The sequence below is a fragment of the Pan paniscus genome, chromosome 3 (assembly GCF_029289425.2).
Source record: "Pan paniscus chromosome 3, NHGRI_mPanPan1-v2.0_pri, whole genome shotgun sequence".
In the NCBI taxonomy this organism is placed as follows: domain Eukaryota; kingdom Metazoa; phylum Chordata; class Mammalia; order Primates; family Hominidae; genus Pan; species Pan paniscus.
The window spans coordinates 77740578-77761564 of record NC_073252.2 but is presented as its reverse complement, the minus strand read 5'-3'; the positions used below and the strand labels follow the sequence as shown (position 1 = coordinate 77761564).

The 20987-nt window shown below is 40.3% G+C and overlaps 1 protein-coding gene across 2 annotated transcripts in view; it reads left to right on the top strand.

The window, feature by feature from the left end:
• The window catches only part of SPATA18 (spermatogenesis associated 18), a 47570-nt gene that overhangs the window by 3296 nt on the left and 23287 nt on the right, over positions 1-20987 (top strand). Inside the window, exons 2-6 of one of the 2 annotated variants that reach the window (XM_003806450.6) lie at positions 5830-5935; positions 6195-6310; positions 7599-7711; positions 15236-15331; positions 17329-17568. In XM_003806450.6, coding sequence (XP_003806498.3) covers positions 5830-5935; positions 6195-6310; positions 7599-7711; positions 15236-15331; positions 17329-17568 — 671 coding nt within the window. The remainder of the gene's footprint in view (positions 1-5829; positions 5936-6194; positions 6311-7598; positions 7712-15235; positions 15332-17328; positions 17569-20987) is intronic. The other variant, XM_003806451.4, reaches the window with a different exon arrangement.

Sequence of the window (20987 nt, the reverse complement as noted above, 5' to 3'; positions counted from 1 at the left end):
TCATCCTATATTCATTTTGGGGTAGAAGCTTAACATTTAAATGTATTACAATTAGGCCCTATACATCAAAGGTGGAGGCAGGGACATGAAGGAACTTAGTGTACAGCCTCTGTGGACCGGCCAGAACCAGCCTATGGTCCGTGATCTCTTATCAAGAGAAAGTTACTGAAATCAGTCTCTTATCCAGTTGAAGTTGCAGTTATGGACTGTGGAACGGGAGGGGATCAGTTAGTCAGAGTCTGGTGGTCAGTGAGTTGCAATTGTTTTAACATTGTTTATCTCGAGGCCAGTACTTGCTTAGCTACTAGATAAAAAGAAAAAACCTTTTGACAATTAGAACATGGCTGATTCTTTATGTGTAGGGGTATGTGACTTAATCCTTGCCTGGCATGACCTTAGGTCTTTATCTTATTGCTGTAAAGAGTCTGTTATATTAGTCCTAAGATCTCTATTTTAACAGTAGCTTCATGCAGTCCAGAAAATTTTGCCTGTAACAGAACTAGCAGTATTTTTGCAGCAATCATGGTAGCCAAAGGAGGCTCTTAGCCCATATTTGTGTGACAGGGGTTAGTGACTTTAAAAGAACATGTCTTTATGTTAATAATGTTGGTGGTTGTATTCCTGAATATTTTATTCTTTTCTATTAACTCTTGCTTTCCTGTCTGCACAAAGCCATTAGAATGTGTTTGAAGTTTACTTATTTCAGTTCTACACTTATAACATGGAAAGTTCTTATTCATTTCCCTGCCTTCATTCATGCCCACTTCCAATCCAACTTTGATACAGCTGTTTGAGGCATCATTTTTATGGCTCTCATTGCCAATACTAGTGATTCTCAACACAGGCAAGGCATTGTCCCCTAGAACATTGTTTTTAAAACTTACCTACAGGACTCAATGCATTTTACTTCACAATATAGCACACATAAACCCTTATACTTAAAAACTCAAGTTTCACTAATAATTCTTACCTTTACTCATTGTGGTGTGTTTTACTATTTTCTTTTTAGTATAATTTGCTGTTTGAGACTCACTAAATTGATTTTGTTACCCATTAATGCTGTGGTTGTCAATCTTCATTGCATATAGGAATTGTCTAAAAAGCTTTTATGTTTCCAATGACCAGGCCCCACACGAGAGCAATTAAATCAATTTCTAGGAGTGGGAGCCCACAAAGCTCCTCAGGCAAAGGCTTTCCTGAAACTTCGTGGCCCTTACCAGCTTCTCTTTTGAGTTTTACCTCTGAAATCTGGACCAATTTTTATTATAGTAAGTAGCATGTGTTTTTGCATTTATTTTCGTGTTTATCTTAGACTCTAAATTCCTCCAGGGCAGGAGACATTGTGTCCCTAGCATCTACTGCATAGTGGCATCTCCATAAAATTTCTTGAGAGTATAAATGCATGAATAAACCATGCCCTTCTGCTTCTTGAAACCATCTGCTTCTTTGGCCTCCTTATTCTTCTTCATCTTGCTTCCTGGGTGTCCTCTCATTTCTGATTGCTCTTGTTTTGTTTTTTATTCACTGGCTCTTCTTACTCAGACCACTTCTGACATAGCAAAATTGCCCCTCGTTCTGCCCTCAGCCCTCTCCTCACTCTTTCCTCTCCCTGGTAATCTCATCTGTGCATGTGGCTTCTGCACTCTCCCACTTGCTGAAGCCTCCCAAAGCCACACCTCCCAGACCTGTCTGTCTTCTAAGCTCCAGACTTACTTTCCATCTGCTTTGGGGAAAGCATTGTGTTTGAGAGCTCAGCTCCAGTGCTGGAGGCTGCAGGAATGGGTCTCCACCATTGTCTCTTCAAATTACTTAATTTGTTTTTCCTCAGTGGTGAATTTTGGATGATGATGGCATCCCATTTGTAGGATTGTTCTGAGGATTAAATGGAGCCATGTATATAAAGCTCTTAGCACAGGGCCTGGCTGGCATAGAGTAGGTGATCAGTAATTATTAGGTACTACTACTGGACATTCCATCCGAAGGTCCTGCAGGCCCCCTGACTTGTTCAAACCCAAACTCAGGATCATCCCTCTCATACCTCTTACTCGTTTCTAAACTCTCTGACCTTCTTAGGTAATGCTGAAATCGGTGGGACCTTTACTGGCACAGGTGTAATTTGGGGCTGGGAAGGACCTTTGGGAGACCCTTAGTATGTCTATAGCCTCCAGCATCTCTCAGCTAGATGGTTATACCCATCTACCTCCCCACCAGACTCACCTTGTGACCCAAAGTCTATCTGGTCTGCTTTTGCCAGACAGATTTTTGTAACATGCAAAGCAAATATGAGCATGTCACACCCACCTTCCTCTGTTGCATCCTTAAACATTTTGATGATGGAATAAAGCCCAAGACCCTTACTGTGGCAAGTCAAGTGTTTCAGACTTGGTCTCTGGACCCTGTACTCACTTTCCGCTAATATGCCTTGGTGCCTTCTGTTCCTCCTCTTGAAATGCCCTTCCCTCTTACCCTTCACACCTCACCAGAGGTTATTTTGCTGCTCCTATAGCTTGTTATCCACACAGAGCACTTAATATAAACTCTAAGGTAATCATTTATCCCCTTGTTCTTATCTTGTTCTCCATCTCACTTCCCCATCTAATTAGTTCACTGTCTGCAGGCAACTTTTTTTTTTTTAATATAGCTTTGTTTCCTGAGCTTTGTTTCCAGGGCCTTACATATAATAGAAACTCAATGATTTATGAATGAATAAATCTGGAGAGTCTGTGCTTTGGAGACAGTATAATTAGTCCATATCTTTGCTCTGTTTGTCTTGTGTGGGTATGTAAGTATGTGTTTACTAGAATAATGTGACCCTATTGCAACTTGATTATCTTGTGCAATGCTTTGTGTTTAGAAGTTGCAGCATGTGGTAACATGTCTTGGGAAGGGGAACTGTGTGACATAGGATATTCTCTCCTGTTATTTAAGATGTGTTTAAAAACTCATTTGACCACCATTCCTCTGGGTACCCAGTATGTACCAGGCACTGGGCAAGGCATAGGAACAGATAGCAATGATACCACAATAATACTTCTAATTATTGTGTACTTCTTTTATGCTAGACTCTGCTCATGAGATCAGCTACCTCCTAAACAGAGGGAAACAGAGCCTCATATTTAAATGTCTTTTCTAAGGGAATGCAGCTGATAAGTTGAGAACCAGATTTGAACAAAGGTCTGCCTTATTCCTAAGCCACTGGCTCCTTTCAATACTGCATGCTACCTCATAGGTGCCAATTGATGAACACACCTTCTGTGTCTGAGGTGCTGGGCGTGTATTATTTTGATTTAATTCTAATGCTCCACAAGGCATTATTATCCCCATTGCATGGGAGAGGAATGGGCTCAGAGAAGTTAAGTAACTTGTGCAGGGTCACATAGAATTGTGGCAGGCAGCAGAGCTGAGATACTCAGGTTTGCTTGACTCCCAAGCTCATTCTCCGTCTACTTAGCACATGGAATGATCTAGCCAGAGGGCAAAAGGCTTGTAAGCAGGTAATTGAAGTTCAGTGTAATAAGTGCAGGTATAAAATGGCCAGGGCAAGGAGCTGCTGAATTAATGAGGAAGAAATGGAGATAGCTGTTCAGGCTATGGGTTTTAAATGCTCTATCATGTCACTGTTAAATCATTCATTCATCAACGTTGTTTAGACCCTTCAATTTGCTAGGATACTAGTGGCAATAGATACAAACATGAGCAAAGCAAGATCATTTTTAAAAAGAACTCATGATCTTTTTGGGAGGAGAGATTAGATGGATGAGATGGAGAAAAAAATGGCTGCAGGAGAAATCAATGCTACAACAGAATTAGTCATCAGGTACCATTTACCAAGCATGGAAATTAACCCAGCTGCCCTCTCAGTTATAAGTGCATCCCATCCAAACTCCATGCCAGGTGCGAAAGGCTCTCCAGGTCAACTTGCCCTGCCAACCTCTAAATGACCTTCTGTGCCTCTGCCACATTGACATATTCAAGGTTGCCAAACTTGTTCCTGTCACAGAACCTTTGTCCTTGCTGTTCCCACTGCCTGGTAAGCTTCCCTGAATCTTATAACCCAGGAATACTCAAGGGTCCCCTCCACAGAGAAGCCTTCCCTGGATGCCCTCCCCATTCACTCTTGGTTGCATCATCCAGTCTTCCATGTACTCCCAGCAAGAATCATGATCTAAAAGTCAGTATAGTTTAGTAGTTAAGAGCATGGGCTCTGGAAGCTGGGCTGCTGGGGTCCAATCTCAGCTCTGATAATTTACTAGCTGGGTAGCCAAGAACCAGTTACTTAACCTCTCTGTGCTTCAGCTTTCTCATCTGAAATGGGAATGATAATAATAATTCTTCTAGCTCCTATTGTACTAGTGAGAGAATTAGCTGAGTTTATATATGTAAAGCACTAATAGAGCCTGGCATATAGGAGAGATATAATAAATACAAAGTGAGTGAATCATCTCATTTACATGCATCCATCCAATACACAATGATTCTGAATACAGGGGCACTGTAGAATGCAGGGGTGGGAATACAACCACCAACAGGACAGGCCCAGTCTCTGTCCTCAAGGAGCTTCTGCCTGTCTGAACCATTTCCTTGGTTGATGCAGATGTGCTTTTGACTTGTAAACTTTTGCCTAGAGATTATCTCAACTTTTCTCTTACTCCTAGTTTCTATCCGCCTTGTACGCTGTTTTCTGTTCTGGGATTTGTTGTGTCCAGGAGGCACCAAGGAACGATGCCTTATTGAGCCCTGAGGTGACACATAAATCGATGCATTTTTACAACCACATGATGTTTGTTGCTTGTAGTTGTATTCCTTCTTGTAATGTTGGAGTCAGTTAGAGATTTGGCTTATGTTGAAATGGTAGAATCTTTCAAAGGAATGAGGAAAGCAGAATAATAGCTAAAAGGTTCACTTCTTGGCCGCCTCATGTTTTGTTCTCATTGCTTAGAATGTTTCACAACCACTGGAACCACTTCCTTTTCCAAGTCTGGCTAATTTCATCTTGGACTGGATTTCACTTCCTCTTGGAAGCCTTCCCAGACTTTCCAAGACAATGGACTCTTGGGTAGAGCTTGCACTCATCTGTGTAGGTAAGACTTACTATTCTGCTGCAGAGTAACTGGCTATTCATCTGTCTGCCCCACGAGTCTGCAAGTGCCAAGTCCCTTATATCCTCAACCCAGCAATACCTTCTTGCTGTTAAGAAGTAATGTTCTCTATGCATATATAATATATACAAATTGAATTTATGTAGAGGACAGGAACCAATAAAGCAGGTAAATTCGGCAGTCATTTGTATTGTCTTATAACAGGTCTATTTTTAAATGTATTTTTGTAGGGTTTTACTGAGTAGGATTATTGCTATAAAAAACAACCTCCAAATCTCAGTGGCTTAACACACACAAACCAACTTTCTCAACCATGCGACAATTCAGTGCAAGCTTTCAGTCAGCAGCCTTGCAAATCTTGTGGCTCCACCACCCCTTATGCTCTCAGCATCCTCTCTTGGCTCTTCTGCATTCAGTTGGCAGAGGGGAAAAGAAAAAAAAGTCATTCAAGAGGTTCTCTTCTGGGCCAGGCCCCAGGCATATATCACTTCCCATCCAGTTAACCAGAATTCAGTTACATGGCCACACGAACTGCTAGGGAAACTGTGAAATGTGGTCTAGTTTTGTGTCCAGGAGGAAAGGGAGATAGGTTTTGGTGACCACACAGCAGTCCTGCCACAAAAGCATACCGGAGCCAGGCAGCTCGTGGGTCAAGTGAGGCCCTGGTCTGTCTGCAGTGGGTCCCAGAGTGAAGTAATTACCCTGGTTATCTACTGTTTTGCCCTTGCAGACAAACACGTGTGATCAAAATCTAAACCATTGCCTTGAACTCATTGAGCAAGTTGCCAAGGTGCAGGGACAACTCTTTGGGATCCTCACAGCAGCAGCCCAAGAAGGTGAGAATGGCCTGTAATTTCCCATCCAGTTCTGCTTGCCTTTCTCTCTTTTCTTGGTGCTTTTTTGTGTTCTTTGACTGTTGGTGTGGTTGGGTTTCTCTCACTGACCTGATGACCTGATGTGTGTATTCTCTCTCTTTTTTTTTTAATTATACTTTAAGTTTTAGGGTACATGTACACAACGTGCAGGTTAGTTACATATGTATACATGTGCCATGTTGGTGTGCTGCACCCATTAACTCGTCATTTAACATTTTAGGAGGACGTAATGATGGTGTGGAAACAATCAAGTCACGCCTTTTGCCTTGGCTGGAGGCTTCCTTTACTGCTGCTTCCATGGGAAAATCTGTTGACAGCAAGGTCCCCTCTCTGCAGGTAGGGATGCTGAAGGATAACCCTTGACTTTCTGAACAGTGAGATAAAACGAATCAGAAACCTCCAAGAGAAGAAGAGGACTTAATTCTGGTAGACTGATAGAGTGTCACAGTTTCCATGGGACGGTGTTAGTTTTTGAACAGGTGGAGATCAGACTAGAAAGAGAGCACATACCTTGCTTAAGGCATCCACATCATTACATCTGGGCAACCAAAACATTAGTTACTTTACTTTTAAACATTTATATGGATTTACCTATAATCCTTTCTAAAACAGAAGCATTTAGAAAGCATTTAGTCTGTTCTGAGAAAACCAAACATCACATGTTCTCACTCATAAGTGGGAGCTGAACAATGAGAATACATGGACACAGGGAGGGGAACAACACAGCAGCGCCTGTTGGGGGATCGCAGGGGTGAGGGGAGAGAGAGCGTTAGGACAAATAGCTAATGCATGTGGGGCTTAAAACCTAGGTGACAGGTTGATAGGTGCAGCCAAACCACCATGGTACACGTATACCTATGTAAAAAACCTGCACATTCTGCATGTGTATCCCAGAACCTAAAGTAAAAATAATAATAATAATAATAATAACAGAAAGAAAGCATTTAGTCTGTTCTGAGCAAGAGCATTATAAGATAGTGGCTGAAGGATCCCTGCTTGGAGATCACTGAGCCGAAAACCAGTCCCTCTTTTATGGCCCTGGGTAGGTATCTAAACATTTATGTCTCAATTTTCTTATTTGCTGAATGGAGACAATGGTTTTGCTGATCTAAAAGGTTCATTTGTGAGAATTAAATGTGATAAGCACACTAAACAAGTTACACAGGGCCTGACACATGTTAAGTACTTTATAGACTTCAGTTATCATTAAGTAATTTTTTTTCCCTGAGAATTTATGGACGCTTCTCAGGTTTTTATCCTCTGTGTGGGTGTTATTCTAGGTATAAAGATGTAGAATTTCAAACTGTTTTTGGAAATTGAGGTATAATTTATATTCAGTGAAATCCATAGATTGCTATTTCAGCAAATGCATATACCTGTGTAAATTCCCATCCCTATTGGAATATCAGACATCTCCATCACTCTAGAGCATTTCTTGCACCTTCCCCAGGGCAACCATCTTCTGATTTTTATCAATCTAGATTAATTTTGCCTGTACTAGAACTTCATGTGCATGGAGCTGTGCATAATGTGCTCTTTTGAGTTGGGCTGTTTTTTAAAAATTCATCCATGTCATTTAATGTATTCAGACTGTTTTTTTTTTTTTTTTGGTGTATCTTTCCAGGACACGTTTGATAGGGAGAGACATAAAGATCCCAGTCCTCGGGATCGGGATATGCAACAGTTAGACTCTAATTTGAACTCAACCCGGAGTCAACTCAACCAGGTTCAAGACGAGTAAGAGGAATGCAAGTTATCTTTTTCCAAAAAGAATTGTTTTCAATTTAATTAAGTTTTAAATTCGAAAGGAGAATAATGGCTCATGTAAAATGTGGGCATTTGCAAATAAGTAATATGATTGTGTGTGTGTCTGTGGGCATGTGTGTATGACAGAGAGAGAGGGAGAGAGAGACAGAGAGAGAGAGTTTAGAGTCAGTGGTCAGTGTCTGTGGATTTGGGGACAGGATATATTATGATACATGGTCCCCTGGTTCCTTCTTTGGAGTTCCTTCTTCATAGGCACATCATCAGCCTATATTGACAAACAGGTAAAGATTGTTAGACAAAAATCTACCTATTGGGAGAAAAATTTTTAAAAAGATGTGAAAGGGAAAGAATAAAAGAGAGTGAACAATCAGACAAAGAGGAGAATTAAGAGAAAGACAGCAAAAGTCAAATGAAGTAGGCTGCATCTATCAGTCTATTATACTCATTTAGGGGTGTATGTGTGCTTCTCTGAATCTGAGAGAGTCAGAGTCTTTTAAGAAAGGAAGAATTCAAGATTTTGCAATAACTATTAGGTATAAGAATGTACTTTTTAAAAGTTAAGCAATTCAGGCAACAACACATATCAGATGCATGTTGTGGGCAGAGCCAGGGTAGCAAGCTTAGGGAATCACTGCAAAGAAAATTGTATGTGGACTTTGGATTTGTACTTGAGGCAGGTAGACAAATATGTATGAAACTGTGCTTGACATACCTAACAAAAATCCATCAATGGGAATTTCTCCTACCACAGCATTGCTTCATTGCTGACATAAATGGGACAGAAAGGAAATCTTTTTTTTAAAAAAATTAATAACTAGTTAAGGCTAGGATGGAATAATGTGTGGTGCTCTGCCTTGTTCCCTGATGACATTTCCATTTTTCTAAGGAAGAAATCTCTATTGATTTAGTTTTGCCTGATTATAAAAGTAATACAAATTTCTTTCTCAAAATGCATACAACAAATAAAAATTGTTGAAAATCACTTGTTTTCTTGTCCCCATTAACATTTTGGTATATTTTACTCCAGACATTTTTCTTTGTGCCTGCACCTCCACACATATCCATTCATATTTCCAACTGGAATCATAATCAATGAGCAGTTATATACCTGAAGCAGTCAAAATTTATAAATGTAATATGCAAAAAGCATAAAATATATAATTTATTACAACCAATGTGAGCTCATTTTGAAGGATTTTTCAATAAGCCACTTCAAGTTCACACAGTCATTTTTGGTTTATCGTAGTCCATTTTCTGTAAACATTCAGCTCATTCCAAGTGCAAACATGCATTAAGAGCTATTTTTGCCCTCTCATGGGGTCTCCCTTCCCCTCATCCTTTCTAGGGGAGGGATGCTTGTATACTCTCCTGGTGACGGACATGAGGAGTTTTTGGTCTTATACTGCCCTCTGGGTTCTTGCTGGCCTTAATTTCATGTAGGCACTAGTGTCTCGTGCTGATGGGTCCTGAGTTGTGCACGTCTTGTCTGGGGAGGTATCCTGGGACATTAGCTAGCAACGGCTGCAGATGACCCTCCATTTTCCTCTAGTTGTGAGGAAGGGCATCAAAACTTTACTGGTTCTTGATGGCTGTCAGCACCAGTAGGGGCCAGGGTTTCCCACTTCTCTTTCTTGTTTCAGTGACACTGTTGTTACCTATAAGGGGTACCATAGATCAAGAAACTTAATGCATGCTTTAAAAAAACTTTTCATTTGAAAATAATTTCAAACACAGCAAATCTGCTAGAATAGCGCTAAACATTTCCATATGCCCTTTCATATGCCTTTTGCCCTATATGCTTTATCACATATGTGTTCCTTCTCTCTCTCTCTCTCTCTCTCTGTATGTATGTATGTATGTATGTATATATATATATTCTCTCCACCAACCATTTGGAAGTTGCATACATGAAGATGCTTGCTGCTTTTCCCTGGTTTTCTTAGTTTCTATTTTTATGTTATTTCAATAGATTTTGGAGAACAAGTGGTATTTGGTTACATGGATAAATTGTTTGGTGGTGATTTCTGAGATTTTGGTGCACCTGTCACCTGAGCGGTATACACTATAGCCAATGTGTAGTCTTTTATCCCTCACCCTCCTCCTTCCTTTCCCTCCAAGTCCCCAAAGTCCATTATATCATTCTTATGCCTTTGCATCCTCATAGCTTAACTCCCACTTATAAGTGAGAACCATATGGTATTTGGTTTTCCATTCCTGAGTTACTTCACTTAGAATAATGGCCTCCAGCTCCATCCAAGTTGCTGCAAAGGCCATTATTTCATTTCACTGTATGGCTGAGCAGTATTCCATGGTGTATATATACCACATTTTCTTTATCCACTCCTTGGTTGATGGGCACTTAGGTTGGTTCCATATCTCTGCAATTGCGAATTGTACTGCTATAAACATACATGTGCATGTGTCCTTTTCATAAGATGGCTTCTTTTTCTTTGGGCAGGTATGCAGTAGTGGGATTGCTGGATCAAATTGTAATTCTACTTTTAGTTAAGGAATCTCCACATTGTTTTCAATAGCGGTTGTACTAGTTTACATTCCTACCAGCTGCATAAAAGTGTTCCCTTTTCTCCACATTTACTCCAACATCTATTGTTTTTTGATTTTTTAGTTATGACAATTCTTGCAGGAGTAAGATGGTATTGCATTGTGATTTTAAATTGCATTTCCCTGATAATTAGTGATGCTGAGCATTTTTTTCATATGTGTATTGGCTGTTTGTGTATCTTCTTTTGAGAATTGTCCATTCATGTCCTTTGCCCACTTTTTAATGGTTTTTTTTTCTTGCTGATTTTTTTTTGTGTTCCTTGTAGATTCTGGATATTAGTTCTTTGTCAAATGCACAGTTTGTGAATATTTTCTCCCATTCTGTGGGTTGTCTGTTTACTCCGCTGAGCAGAAGTTTGTTTTTGTTTCTTTGTTTCTTCTGCTGTGCAGAAGCTTCTTAGTTTAATTAGGTCCCATTTTATTTATTTTGGTTTTTGTTGCATTTGCTTTTGGGTTCTTAGGCATGAATTCTTTGCCTAAACCAATATCTAAAAGAGTTTCTGGTGTTATCTTCTAGACTGTTTGTGTTTTCAGCTCTTAGATATAAGTCTTTGATCCATCTTGAGTTGATTTTTGCATAAGGTGAGAGGTGAGGATCCAGTTTCATCCTTCTACATGTGGTTTGCCAGTTTTCCCAACACCGTTTGTTGAATAGGGTGTCCTTTCTCCACTTTGTTTAGTTTTAACCCACCTGTAGTTCTTATTCTGTTTTTAAATTTAAGGTATCACTAAAAGAATTTGTTCTCCACATTCTATGGTAGCCAGCTCTCTCTTCCCTCCCTTACTTTGCCTACTTGTCTCTTAAGCCAGGGTGCTGCCCACGATGGAATGAATGGGCCACCCAAGGAGGTTCCCTATGTCTAACCTTGTAGAGACTGGTTTGGTTCTGACTTAGTTCCAAAATGCAAATTCCAATAATTATGGGCAAATGGCCACAAGTCTGCACAGGTTTGATGAACCCCCAAGCAAGGGAAGATTTTTAGATTTTATGCCTGAATTCTGGTTATGAATCTTGCTTTTCCTCCTCTCCTATATCCAATCTATCAGAATGTCCAATTGAATCTATCGCCTAAACTTTCACACTTGCCCCTTTCTTTCTATTCCGCCACCCCTGCCCTGGTTCAATCCTCTGACATCTCTTTCCTGAACCAATTGCCTTCCTTCTGACTGGCTTCCCCACTTCTATTCTTGGTCAACCACCATCCGTTTTCCACTTAGCAAATATGTATATGTTTTATTGTATCAAGTCATCCTTATATTTTGTTTTCGTTTTCGTTTTGAGACAGAGTCTCGCTCTGTCACCCAGGGTGGGGTGCAGTGGTGCGATCTCGGCTCACTGCAAGCTATGCCTCCTGGGTTCATGCCATTCTCCTGCCTCAGCCTCCTGAATAGCTGGGACTACAGGCGCCCGCCACCATGCCTGGCTAATTTTTTGTATTTTTAGTAGAGATGGTGTTTCACCATGTTAGCCAGGATGGTCTCGATCTCCTGACCTCATGATCCGCCCACCTCAGCCTCCCAAAGTGCTGGGATTACAGGCGTGAGCCACGGCGCCCAGCCATATCAAATCATCCTTCTGATTAAAAGCTGTTAGTCTCCTCCTTTTAAAAATATTATATTTTATTTTAAGTTCCGGGATACACGTGCAGGATGTGCAGGTTTGTTATATAGGTAAACGTGTACCATGGTGGTTTGCTGCACAGATTAACTCATCACCTAGGTATTAAGCCCCACATGCATTAGCTATGTATCCTGATGCTCTCCCTTCCCCCAACCCCCAACAGAGCCCAGTGTGTATTGTTCCCCTCCCTGTGTCCCTGTGTTCCCATTGTTCAGCTCCCACTTATGAGTGAGAACATGTGGTGTTTGGTTTTCTGTTCCTGCGTTAGTTTGCTGAAGATAATGGCTTCTAGCTTCATCCATTTCCATGCAAAGGACATAATCTTATTCCTTTTTTGGCCGCATAGCATTCCATGGTACATATGTACCACATTTTCTTTATTCAGTCCATCATTGATGGGCATTTGGGCTGATTCCATGTCTTTGCTATTGTGAATAGTGCTACAGTAAACATATATGTGCATGTATCAATAGTAGAATTATTTATATTCCTTTAGGTATATACCCAGTAATGGGATTGCTGGGTCAAATGTTATTTCGGTTCTAGATCCTTGAGGAATCACCACACTGTGTTTCACAATGGTTGAACTAATTTATATTTCCACTAACAGTGTGAAAAAGTTCCTATTTCTTTGCAGCCTCGCCAGCATCTGTTGTTTCTTGACTTTTTAATAATCGCCATTCTGACTAGCATGAGATGGTATCTCATTGTGGCTTTGATTTGCATTTCTCTAATAATCAGTGATGTTGAACTTGTTTTTATATGTTTGTTGGTCACATAAATGTCTTCTCTTGAGAAGTGTTTGTTCATGTTCTTTGCCCATTTTTTGATGGGGTTGTTTGTTTTTTTCTTTTAAGTTTGTTTAAGTATTCTCTTCCCTTTATACTTAGAAAAAATTCTAAATTTCTCACCAGGGCTCTCATAACACCCCTCCTGATCTGGCTGTATTTCTGCTCCAGTGTCATCTCCTGTCACTTTCCCCTGACCCAGTCTACTGTATACTTCCTCACTTTGAGGCTTTTGCCTGTGCTCTTCCATTGCCTGAAAGAACTTTTCAGTCTTCCACTGGCTCTTTGCATGCCTGGCTCTTTATTATCCTCCAAGTCTCAGCTTAAATGTGCCTTTCTCAGAGTCCTTCTGTGACCACCATATGTTGAAAGGTCTTTCTTCTCTCCTTTAATACTCTTCCATGGTGATCTGCTTTTCTCATAATAGCACTTATGAGAAAAGTTAGAGAGTGAAGTCACAACTGGGAACTTAAAAAAATAAACTTGCTTGCATATTTATGATCTATCTCCCCAACTAGCCTGGAAGATCCAAAGGGTTACTGTCTTGCATTGCTGAATTGACACTGTTGTATCCCCAGTACTGAGCATCATGCCTGGCTCATAGTAAGTCCTCAATAATCTGCTCAATGAATGAACAGATGTGCAACAAAACATTTAAATAGAACGTCAGCCTGATTAAAACAATTGTTAGCATATGGATGTACTTTTCTTTCTTCTTTCTGTATGTCATCCAAGCATGTGAAATTAGCATGTATGTTTGCTTATATGTGCATCCGCTTGTATGTGTTAGGAGAAAAATACCCAAGTTCTTCATTCCTGCTTGTATTTTCCTCCTTTTCTTGATCCATTTTCTACAGTTCATTTTCTCTTGATAAAAATGTTCATTTTCACAAATTTACTTTTAAGAACTTGTTACATCTTTATATTTGAATTAAATATATTAGTTTCCTTTCAATCTCCAATAGCCATATTATGAAGTTAATGCTATTTTTTGCTTTCTTTTCATTTTTAGACATTTCATTCATTCATTCATTTCTCATTTAAAAAATATACTGTGTGACAGGAACTGTTTAGGTACTGGAGATAGAGATGAATAAAATAAAATTATTGCCCTCAAATAGTTTATAGTGTGAATGCAATGAGGTAAATGGGAATGGAGTGCCGAGAAGGGGAAACAAAGTTTTCTTGGGAGAATTGGGGATACTATGTGGAAGGCCCTTGCCGAGTGGCCATTTATTAGAGGAGGAATCAGGTGGGGGATGGAATTTTCGGTGTCTGGTTAGGATCTGTGGGATTGACAGGGATGCTGTTAGCACATTATTTCTCAGGCTGCTTCACTCTCTAAGTGCAAATCCCAGTGTTTTGCCTTCCACTGTTCTTCCATCTAGAGGGAAGGATAAAGGCTGATGTGAGTTTGGAAGGCAATTGCACTATCTTAGCCTCAGGACAAGTGCTGTGATATCTGGCAGGGTCAGAGAAGTCAAGAAGACTTTGTCAACTCAAGTCTCACTGTTCTGGGGCAACTTCATTGAAGACCATTGGTCTTCATTCAGTATCATCTATCTCACTTCCATTTTTTTTTTGGAGACATGTTCTTACTTTGTCACCCAGGCTGAAGTGCAGTGGCACAGTCATAACTCACTGCAGCTTCAAAGTCCTAGTCTGAAGAGATTCTCCCACCTCAGCCTCCTGAGTAGCTGAGACTACAGGCACACACCACCACACCTGGCTAATTTTATTTATCTATTTTTTATAGAGACAGGGTCTCACTATGTTGCACAGGCTTGTCTTGAACTCCTGAGCTCAAAAGATTCTCCTGCCTTGGCTTCCCAAAGCGTTGGAATTACAGACATGAGCCACTGCACCCAGCCCCACTTATTTTTTAAACTAGATAGACCTAAATAACACGATTTATTATGATTTGTCTACCATGAAGAGGATTTGAAACTAACTATGACAGAGATACAGTGAAAACTCAGAGAATTTGTGCTCAATAATTAGTAGAAGTCAGAGGCAGGAAGACATGAAGTACTTGATTGTCAAGGGTGATTGTGAGGACTTTATAGGTGGGCACATAATTTTTTTAAATATTGAAGAAGTCTGCAGCCCCACAGTCCAAAGCAATAAAAATCAATGTTGGTATATTATAGAAAAGTGGAGATTTTGTAGAGAAAGCCAACTTGGGGCTTTGATGTAATTAGAGCAGATGAATTAGGCGGGTGAGAAGGAGAAATTGAACAAGTTTCTTTGTTCTTTATATTCTAATACTAAAAGTCTTTTGGGGGTAGTAGCTCTATAATTTCCTAGTGTTTGACATTGAGCAAAGGATGTTAGCATGTTTTAGCATACAAGTCTACCACAATATTTGCAATATTACCTGATTGAATGCAGATGTCTTTTAACTTGATCTTGTTTATGTTGAACTATGTCATATACCGGAAGTTCCTAAGTGAGCCTCTGCCTTGATTTAGAAAGTCTGCCAATTTTGAAAAATCTGTCTTTAGTTACTGATTTATCTTACAGTCTGGCTGAAACTGAAAAGAATCTTGAAGAAAGCAAGAACAGATCGGCCATATCCCTTTTGGCTGCAGAGGAGGAAATAAATCAGCTGAAAAAGCAGTAAGAAAAAAATTACAGGATTATTGCAGCCTAAATCATTGAATTTAGCTTTTTTGGTGCTCCATTACAACGTGAAAGAATCTGTTCACTATCAGAGAGAAAATGCAGAAATATTTTTAATAATTATATATATATATATTTACTACAAAGATATTACTTATCTACTATAGAAAACTTCCAAAGTACAACATAGTATAAAGGCATATAAAAACCCTTTCATAATTGCAGAGCCAGTGACTGTTACTATTTTACATTCTTTCCAATTAATATATTAAAAATAGAGTTGAGACTACAGAATAAAATGTATAAGTATACAATTTTGGATCCTAACTTTTCACCTGACATTGTTTTCTCTATCACTAAGAAATAATACTGCAGAAGTTAGTTTTAAATAGGTTCATTATGTTCCATCATTTGGGGATTTCCCTCATATTGAATATTTACTTGTATACTAATTTTCAACATGGGAAATAATATTGGGATAATTTTTGTGGAAAAATCTCAGTTGAACTGTCAGATTATTCCTTAAAGATAAACTTCTAGAAGGGGAAAATAAACATTGATCTTTTAAGGTTATACCTTCCCGAGGGGAACATCACACTCTGGGGACTGTTGTGGGGTTGGGGGAGGGGGGAGGGATAGCATTAGGAGATAGACCTAATGCTAAATGACGAGTTAATGGGTGTAGCACACCAGCATGGCACATGTATACATATGTAACTAACCTGCACATTGTGCATATGTACCCTAAAACTTAAAGTATAATAATAATAAAATAAAAAAGAGTGAATTCACATTCTCAAATATGTATAAAACATTCATAAAAACTGACCATATATTAGCCTGCAAAGGCAAACTTAACAAATTTCATAAAGATAAATAAAAACAGCAATCTCAAAAAAAAAATAAGGTTATACCTTCCTGGATCTTAATTTTGATCTCCCCCTCCCAAAAGAGTAAGTGGGGGGTGTGTTTTACACACAGACACACACACACACACCCCTTTTGATTATCTTCGCATGTGTTCCAATGGTTCTGATTTCGTCAGGAACACCCACAAATCTTAGCTAGGAACACTGTTCTATTTTCTACTTCTGTCTTCCCCTTCCTCATCATTTTAATCTCTAATTTCGTATTTGTTATACCTTCTCAAATCCATCAATCATATTACTCATCAATTACCTATAGCACCAATTCTGTTCTTTACTGTTTGTAGTGCAGCTTTTCATTCTATTATATCTTTAGCTTCTTTGCATCCTTCTTAATCTTACTAACTTTCTTATCTTCTTAATCTTACCTTTTCATTTTACACCCTTGTCATTTTCATCGCAGCATCTTCTCTTCTCCCGGCTTTTGCTCTTGTTTTATGGTGGCCATGCCACTTTGTATCTTGATAAGGATGCCAATTTTATTTCTAAAGATTTTTTTGTTTGCTACATTATTTTCATAGGTTCACACTTCTAGCTAGTTTTGTGGATGTTATTCAATTTCCATTGTAGTTTTCTCTCATATTCCAACTGTTCAGAGAATCAAAGATTCTAATTAATATTAAATATTCCAATTAATATGTTAAAAATAGAGTTGAGACTATTCAGAGAATCAAAGAACTAATGAGGGTAGGAGATTGTGTTTTAGACCAGCTTCCTGAATAGCTTTTGGAGGTCAAATGAGCATGCAGTTAAGATCTGTCCAACATGGGACAGTATGACTATGGGTCCAGTGTTTTTGCTAGAGGATCTGCATGAGTGTCCTTTCTTTAGGAACTTTTCCCCATGCAAGCTGCAGACATGGAGTGGCACCCTGACCCTGGCAGTTCTGCTCCTTGCTAATTTGTTCATTCATGTGTATTTCCATCAGAGTTTCCCAATGCAATAATGGCAGGCTGAGTAGCCTCTGTTGTTAAGCATGCCAATTGCTGCTTATTACCTTTCCTTCCTTCCTTCACTCCCTCCCCTCTCCTCTCTTCCCTTCCTCTGCCCTCTCTCTTTGCTGTTCAGGCTTAAATCTCTTCAAGCTCAGGAGGATGCCCGCCACAGAAACACAGATCAGAGGAGCTCAGAGAATAGGCGGTCAGAGCCTCGGAGCTTGGAGGAGCGGAAGTGTGAGCAGTGGAACTCACTCAAGCAGAATGCAGACCAGCAGGACACAGAAGCCATGTCCGATTATAAGAAACAGCTCCGAAACCTGAAGGAGGAGATAGCTGTTCTGTCTGCTGAGAAAAGTGCACTCCAAGGAAGGTCAGACAAACTCTCAAAGATCTTCTCATTTAGGCTCTTTTTGCTGAGTTAAGGGATCGGGGAGGGGGAAATAAGTAAAATGATAAAATGATACCCTGAACCAAAACCTCAGCAATCTGCCAAGCTTTGAATTGTAAAGGGATTGTTTTCTTAACTGCACCCCTTCCAGAGAGAGAAAATACCTCCTGAGTTGCCAGCACTTGGACACTAATTAACTTTGGGCTGAGAGATATGGAGAAGGAAAGTTTTTTTTTTTTTTTTTTTTTTGAGACAGAGTCCCGCTCTGTCACCCAGGCTGGAGTGCAATGGCATGATCTCGGCTCACTGCAACCTCTGCCTCATGGGTTCAAGTGATTCTCCTGCCTCAGCCTCCCGACTAGCTGGGATTATAGGCATACACCACCATGCTCGGTTAATTTTGTTTTTACTTTTAGTAGAGATGCGGGTTCACCATATTGGCCAGGCTGGTCTCGAACTCTTGACCTCAGGTGATCTGCCTGCCTCCACCTCCCAAAGTGCTGGGATTACAGGCATGAGCCACCACGCCCGGCTATAAGGAAAGTTCTTTGGCTTGAAACCAGATTTGTGCAGGCCTATGGTGCAAGAGGTGGTACCCTCATGGAAAAAATGTTCTGTAATATGAGGGGTCATTTTCTCTGAGGCCTGGGAGTCCTCTCTCCAGGGATGCTGTCCATTTCACTGCAGGGTATTTCCCTTTTATATCTGACTTTGATGGCATGTGTAGGTGAAGTGTTCTTGTGAAATCCCTTTCTACTTATGGACAGATTTTAAGACAGGTCATCCAGACAGTGTTAAGTAAGGACAAAGTAGGTGTTTCTCTGGAGTCTCTGCATTTCCCTTATTCTTTTTAACAACCCCCCTCAAGCCCCTAATGTGTTCTGCTCCAGGCTATGAGAGCCCCCATTCCCATTCTCTAAATGTCACCACAGTCTTTAATTTTGGGGAATCATTCTGTCAGTGTTGTGTTTGTGCCAACTTGTATTGGCTTCCAAGAACCTATTCTGTGCCTGTTTGACATGGTGGTAGTATATACACCATGGGAATTGGAAAACACCATAAGTAAGTCTTGCCTTACCCAACCCAACCTCCCTGACTGTTGTACTCAGTTTTGCAGTACCTTTTGCCAGGTAGTTTCTTCTGTAAAACCTCCCTTTATGGAGACCCGTTTACTTCAGGCTAGCTAGTCTGATAATTTACTTCGTACTTGAGGGCAATATAACTTTTTACTGATACAGTAGTTTACAATATACCCAGTACTTCCACATGTATTTGCTCATCTGACCTTCCAATCCCCACCTCCACCCTAAAATAGGGCAAAAGTTATGTATGTGAAAACTGGGAATTCCAGCTACGTGGGAGGTTGTGGTGGGGAAGATTGCTTGAGCCCAGGAGTTCTAGACAAGCCTGAGCAACATGGCAAGAACTCATCTCTAAAAAAAGTTAAAAAAATGAATAAATTAGCTGGGTTTGCCTGTGGTCCTAGATCCTCTGGAGGCTGAGGCAGGAGGAACTCTTTAGCCCAGGTGTTTGAAGCTGCAGTGAGCTATGATTGAGCCAAGGGATTTTTGGAAACCAGTCAGTAAAGGTTCTGGCCCAGTTTTCGTTACTTTGGGAGAGTGTGTTTAGCCATTTGGCTTGTTTGAAAATTTCTTGGACATGAGTTTCCACTTTTCCAGACACATTAATGTAGATCAACAGGTTTTACTGATGATAGCAACTTGTTCAGCTAGGAGATAATCTAGAGCTCATCTATTTCAAAAACCATTCCTGCTAGTGAGCCTAAAGACTTTTCTAGCAACGATAGACTTGCACCAGTATTTGCTAAGGCCAGTATTTGCCAGTATTTCAAGGGAGGTGGTTAAGTTCCCGTAGTGATTTCATGGTAAGTAAAACCTCCCCAACGGGCAAGAGTTGCGATAGTTCCCACAACTCTGGCCACAATAAATCCTAGGGTCCTTTTTCTTCTAGAATGGGATTCTAGATTGGAAATTATGTTCAGGACAGTGATTGGGGTGGGAGCTATTGTACCCGGAGTACAAACATCATAATGAAGAGAATTATGAAGATAGAATAAAGCCAAAGCTTGAAAGGAGTTTAAATAATTTTTAGCAGTGCCACAAAGCCATAAGAGCCCAGGAGTGGCAGCCAGGTAATATGGTGTTGATTGGTTTGATTAAAATGTTGGAAACAAAGGAAAGGGGCCTCATGACAGTTTTTGAGAGGCCCCATATGAGAGGAAAAGTCATGGTAATGTCCCAACTGGTTGGGTGAGTGGGGGGCGCAGCGGTGGTGTTCAAAACCAGGGAAGCATATGTGCAATGGATAGGATATAAGTGGCATGATGGTTTTTTCCGACATTGGTTATATCATTCTAGTAACATACATGAGTGGTATTAGGAGTGCAAGGGGTGGTGTATACTGGAGGCCTTACTATACTGGTTTGTTTGAAAGGCTTAAAAATGGGCAGTGATTAGACAGATTCAGAGTTTTGTTGTAAGAGCCTAAGGCCTCAAATGGGTTAATGTTACCCACAGGAGTACCATTATAACAGGGTGTACATCCTAAAGTAACATTACAAATTAAAGAAGTTCCAATGATATTATAAGTATGAATGGTGGGGGGAGTACTAAGATTACACGAAGGTGGAGATATTTCCCATTTTACCAGCATGGAGAGAAATGGTTGGGGTAGGAAGGTGTGATAAGAAGACTTCCTCAGCCGCAATTAGATTTACCCAAGGCTCATCCATAGAAAAGGAAAAGACAGGGGGCTGGAAGGACTCAAGGCCCCAGCAGTCATCTAGAGGATGACTTTGAGAGGCTTGGTTATAATCGAGGAATAAAGTTAGAGGTGCGTGTCCTTCCCCTTGTCCTTGTTCTGCAGAACCCCCTTGTCAGGTATGTTGGTGAGGTTGTGGCTGTGATGGCTTAGGAGAAAGAAGTGCCCCTCTGTCACAAGGGAGGGAGGGGCACTCATTTTTCTGATGATGCTCTTGTTTGCAATGAGAACAGGGTCCTAGGGGTGGCTTGTAACCTGGAGGTTTTGGACATTTTCTTCTCTAGTGTCCTGGATTTCTGCAGTGATGACAGGCCCGTGTTCTGTTAGTGTTATGGGGACGAGCCTTGGGGTTATTGGCTAATGAAAAAGAATGTGCCAATGCTGTCGCCATGTAATTAGTGTGGTGCTGGCATTTTTCCTCCTCCAATGGAACTGTTTTTGTTTTGGATATTTCCTCATGATTATTGAAAATCTTAAAGCCTACATTTAATAAAGTAAGAAAGGGAGTTTGTGGGCCATGCTCTAATTTTTGGAGTTTTTGTCTGATGTCTGGGGAAGTCTGACTTATAAAATGTATGGCCAGAACTGATAGGCTGTTAGGGATTTGGGGGTCAAAACTT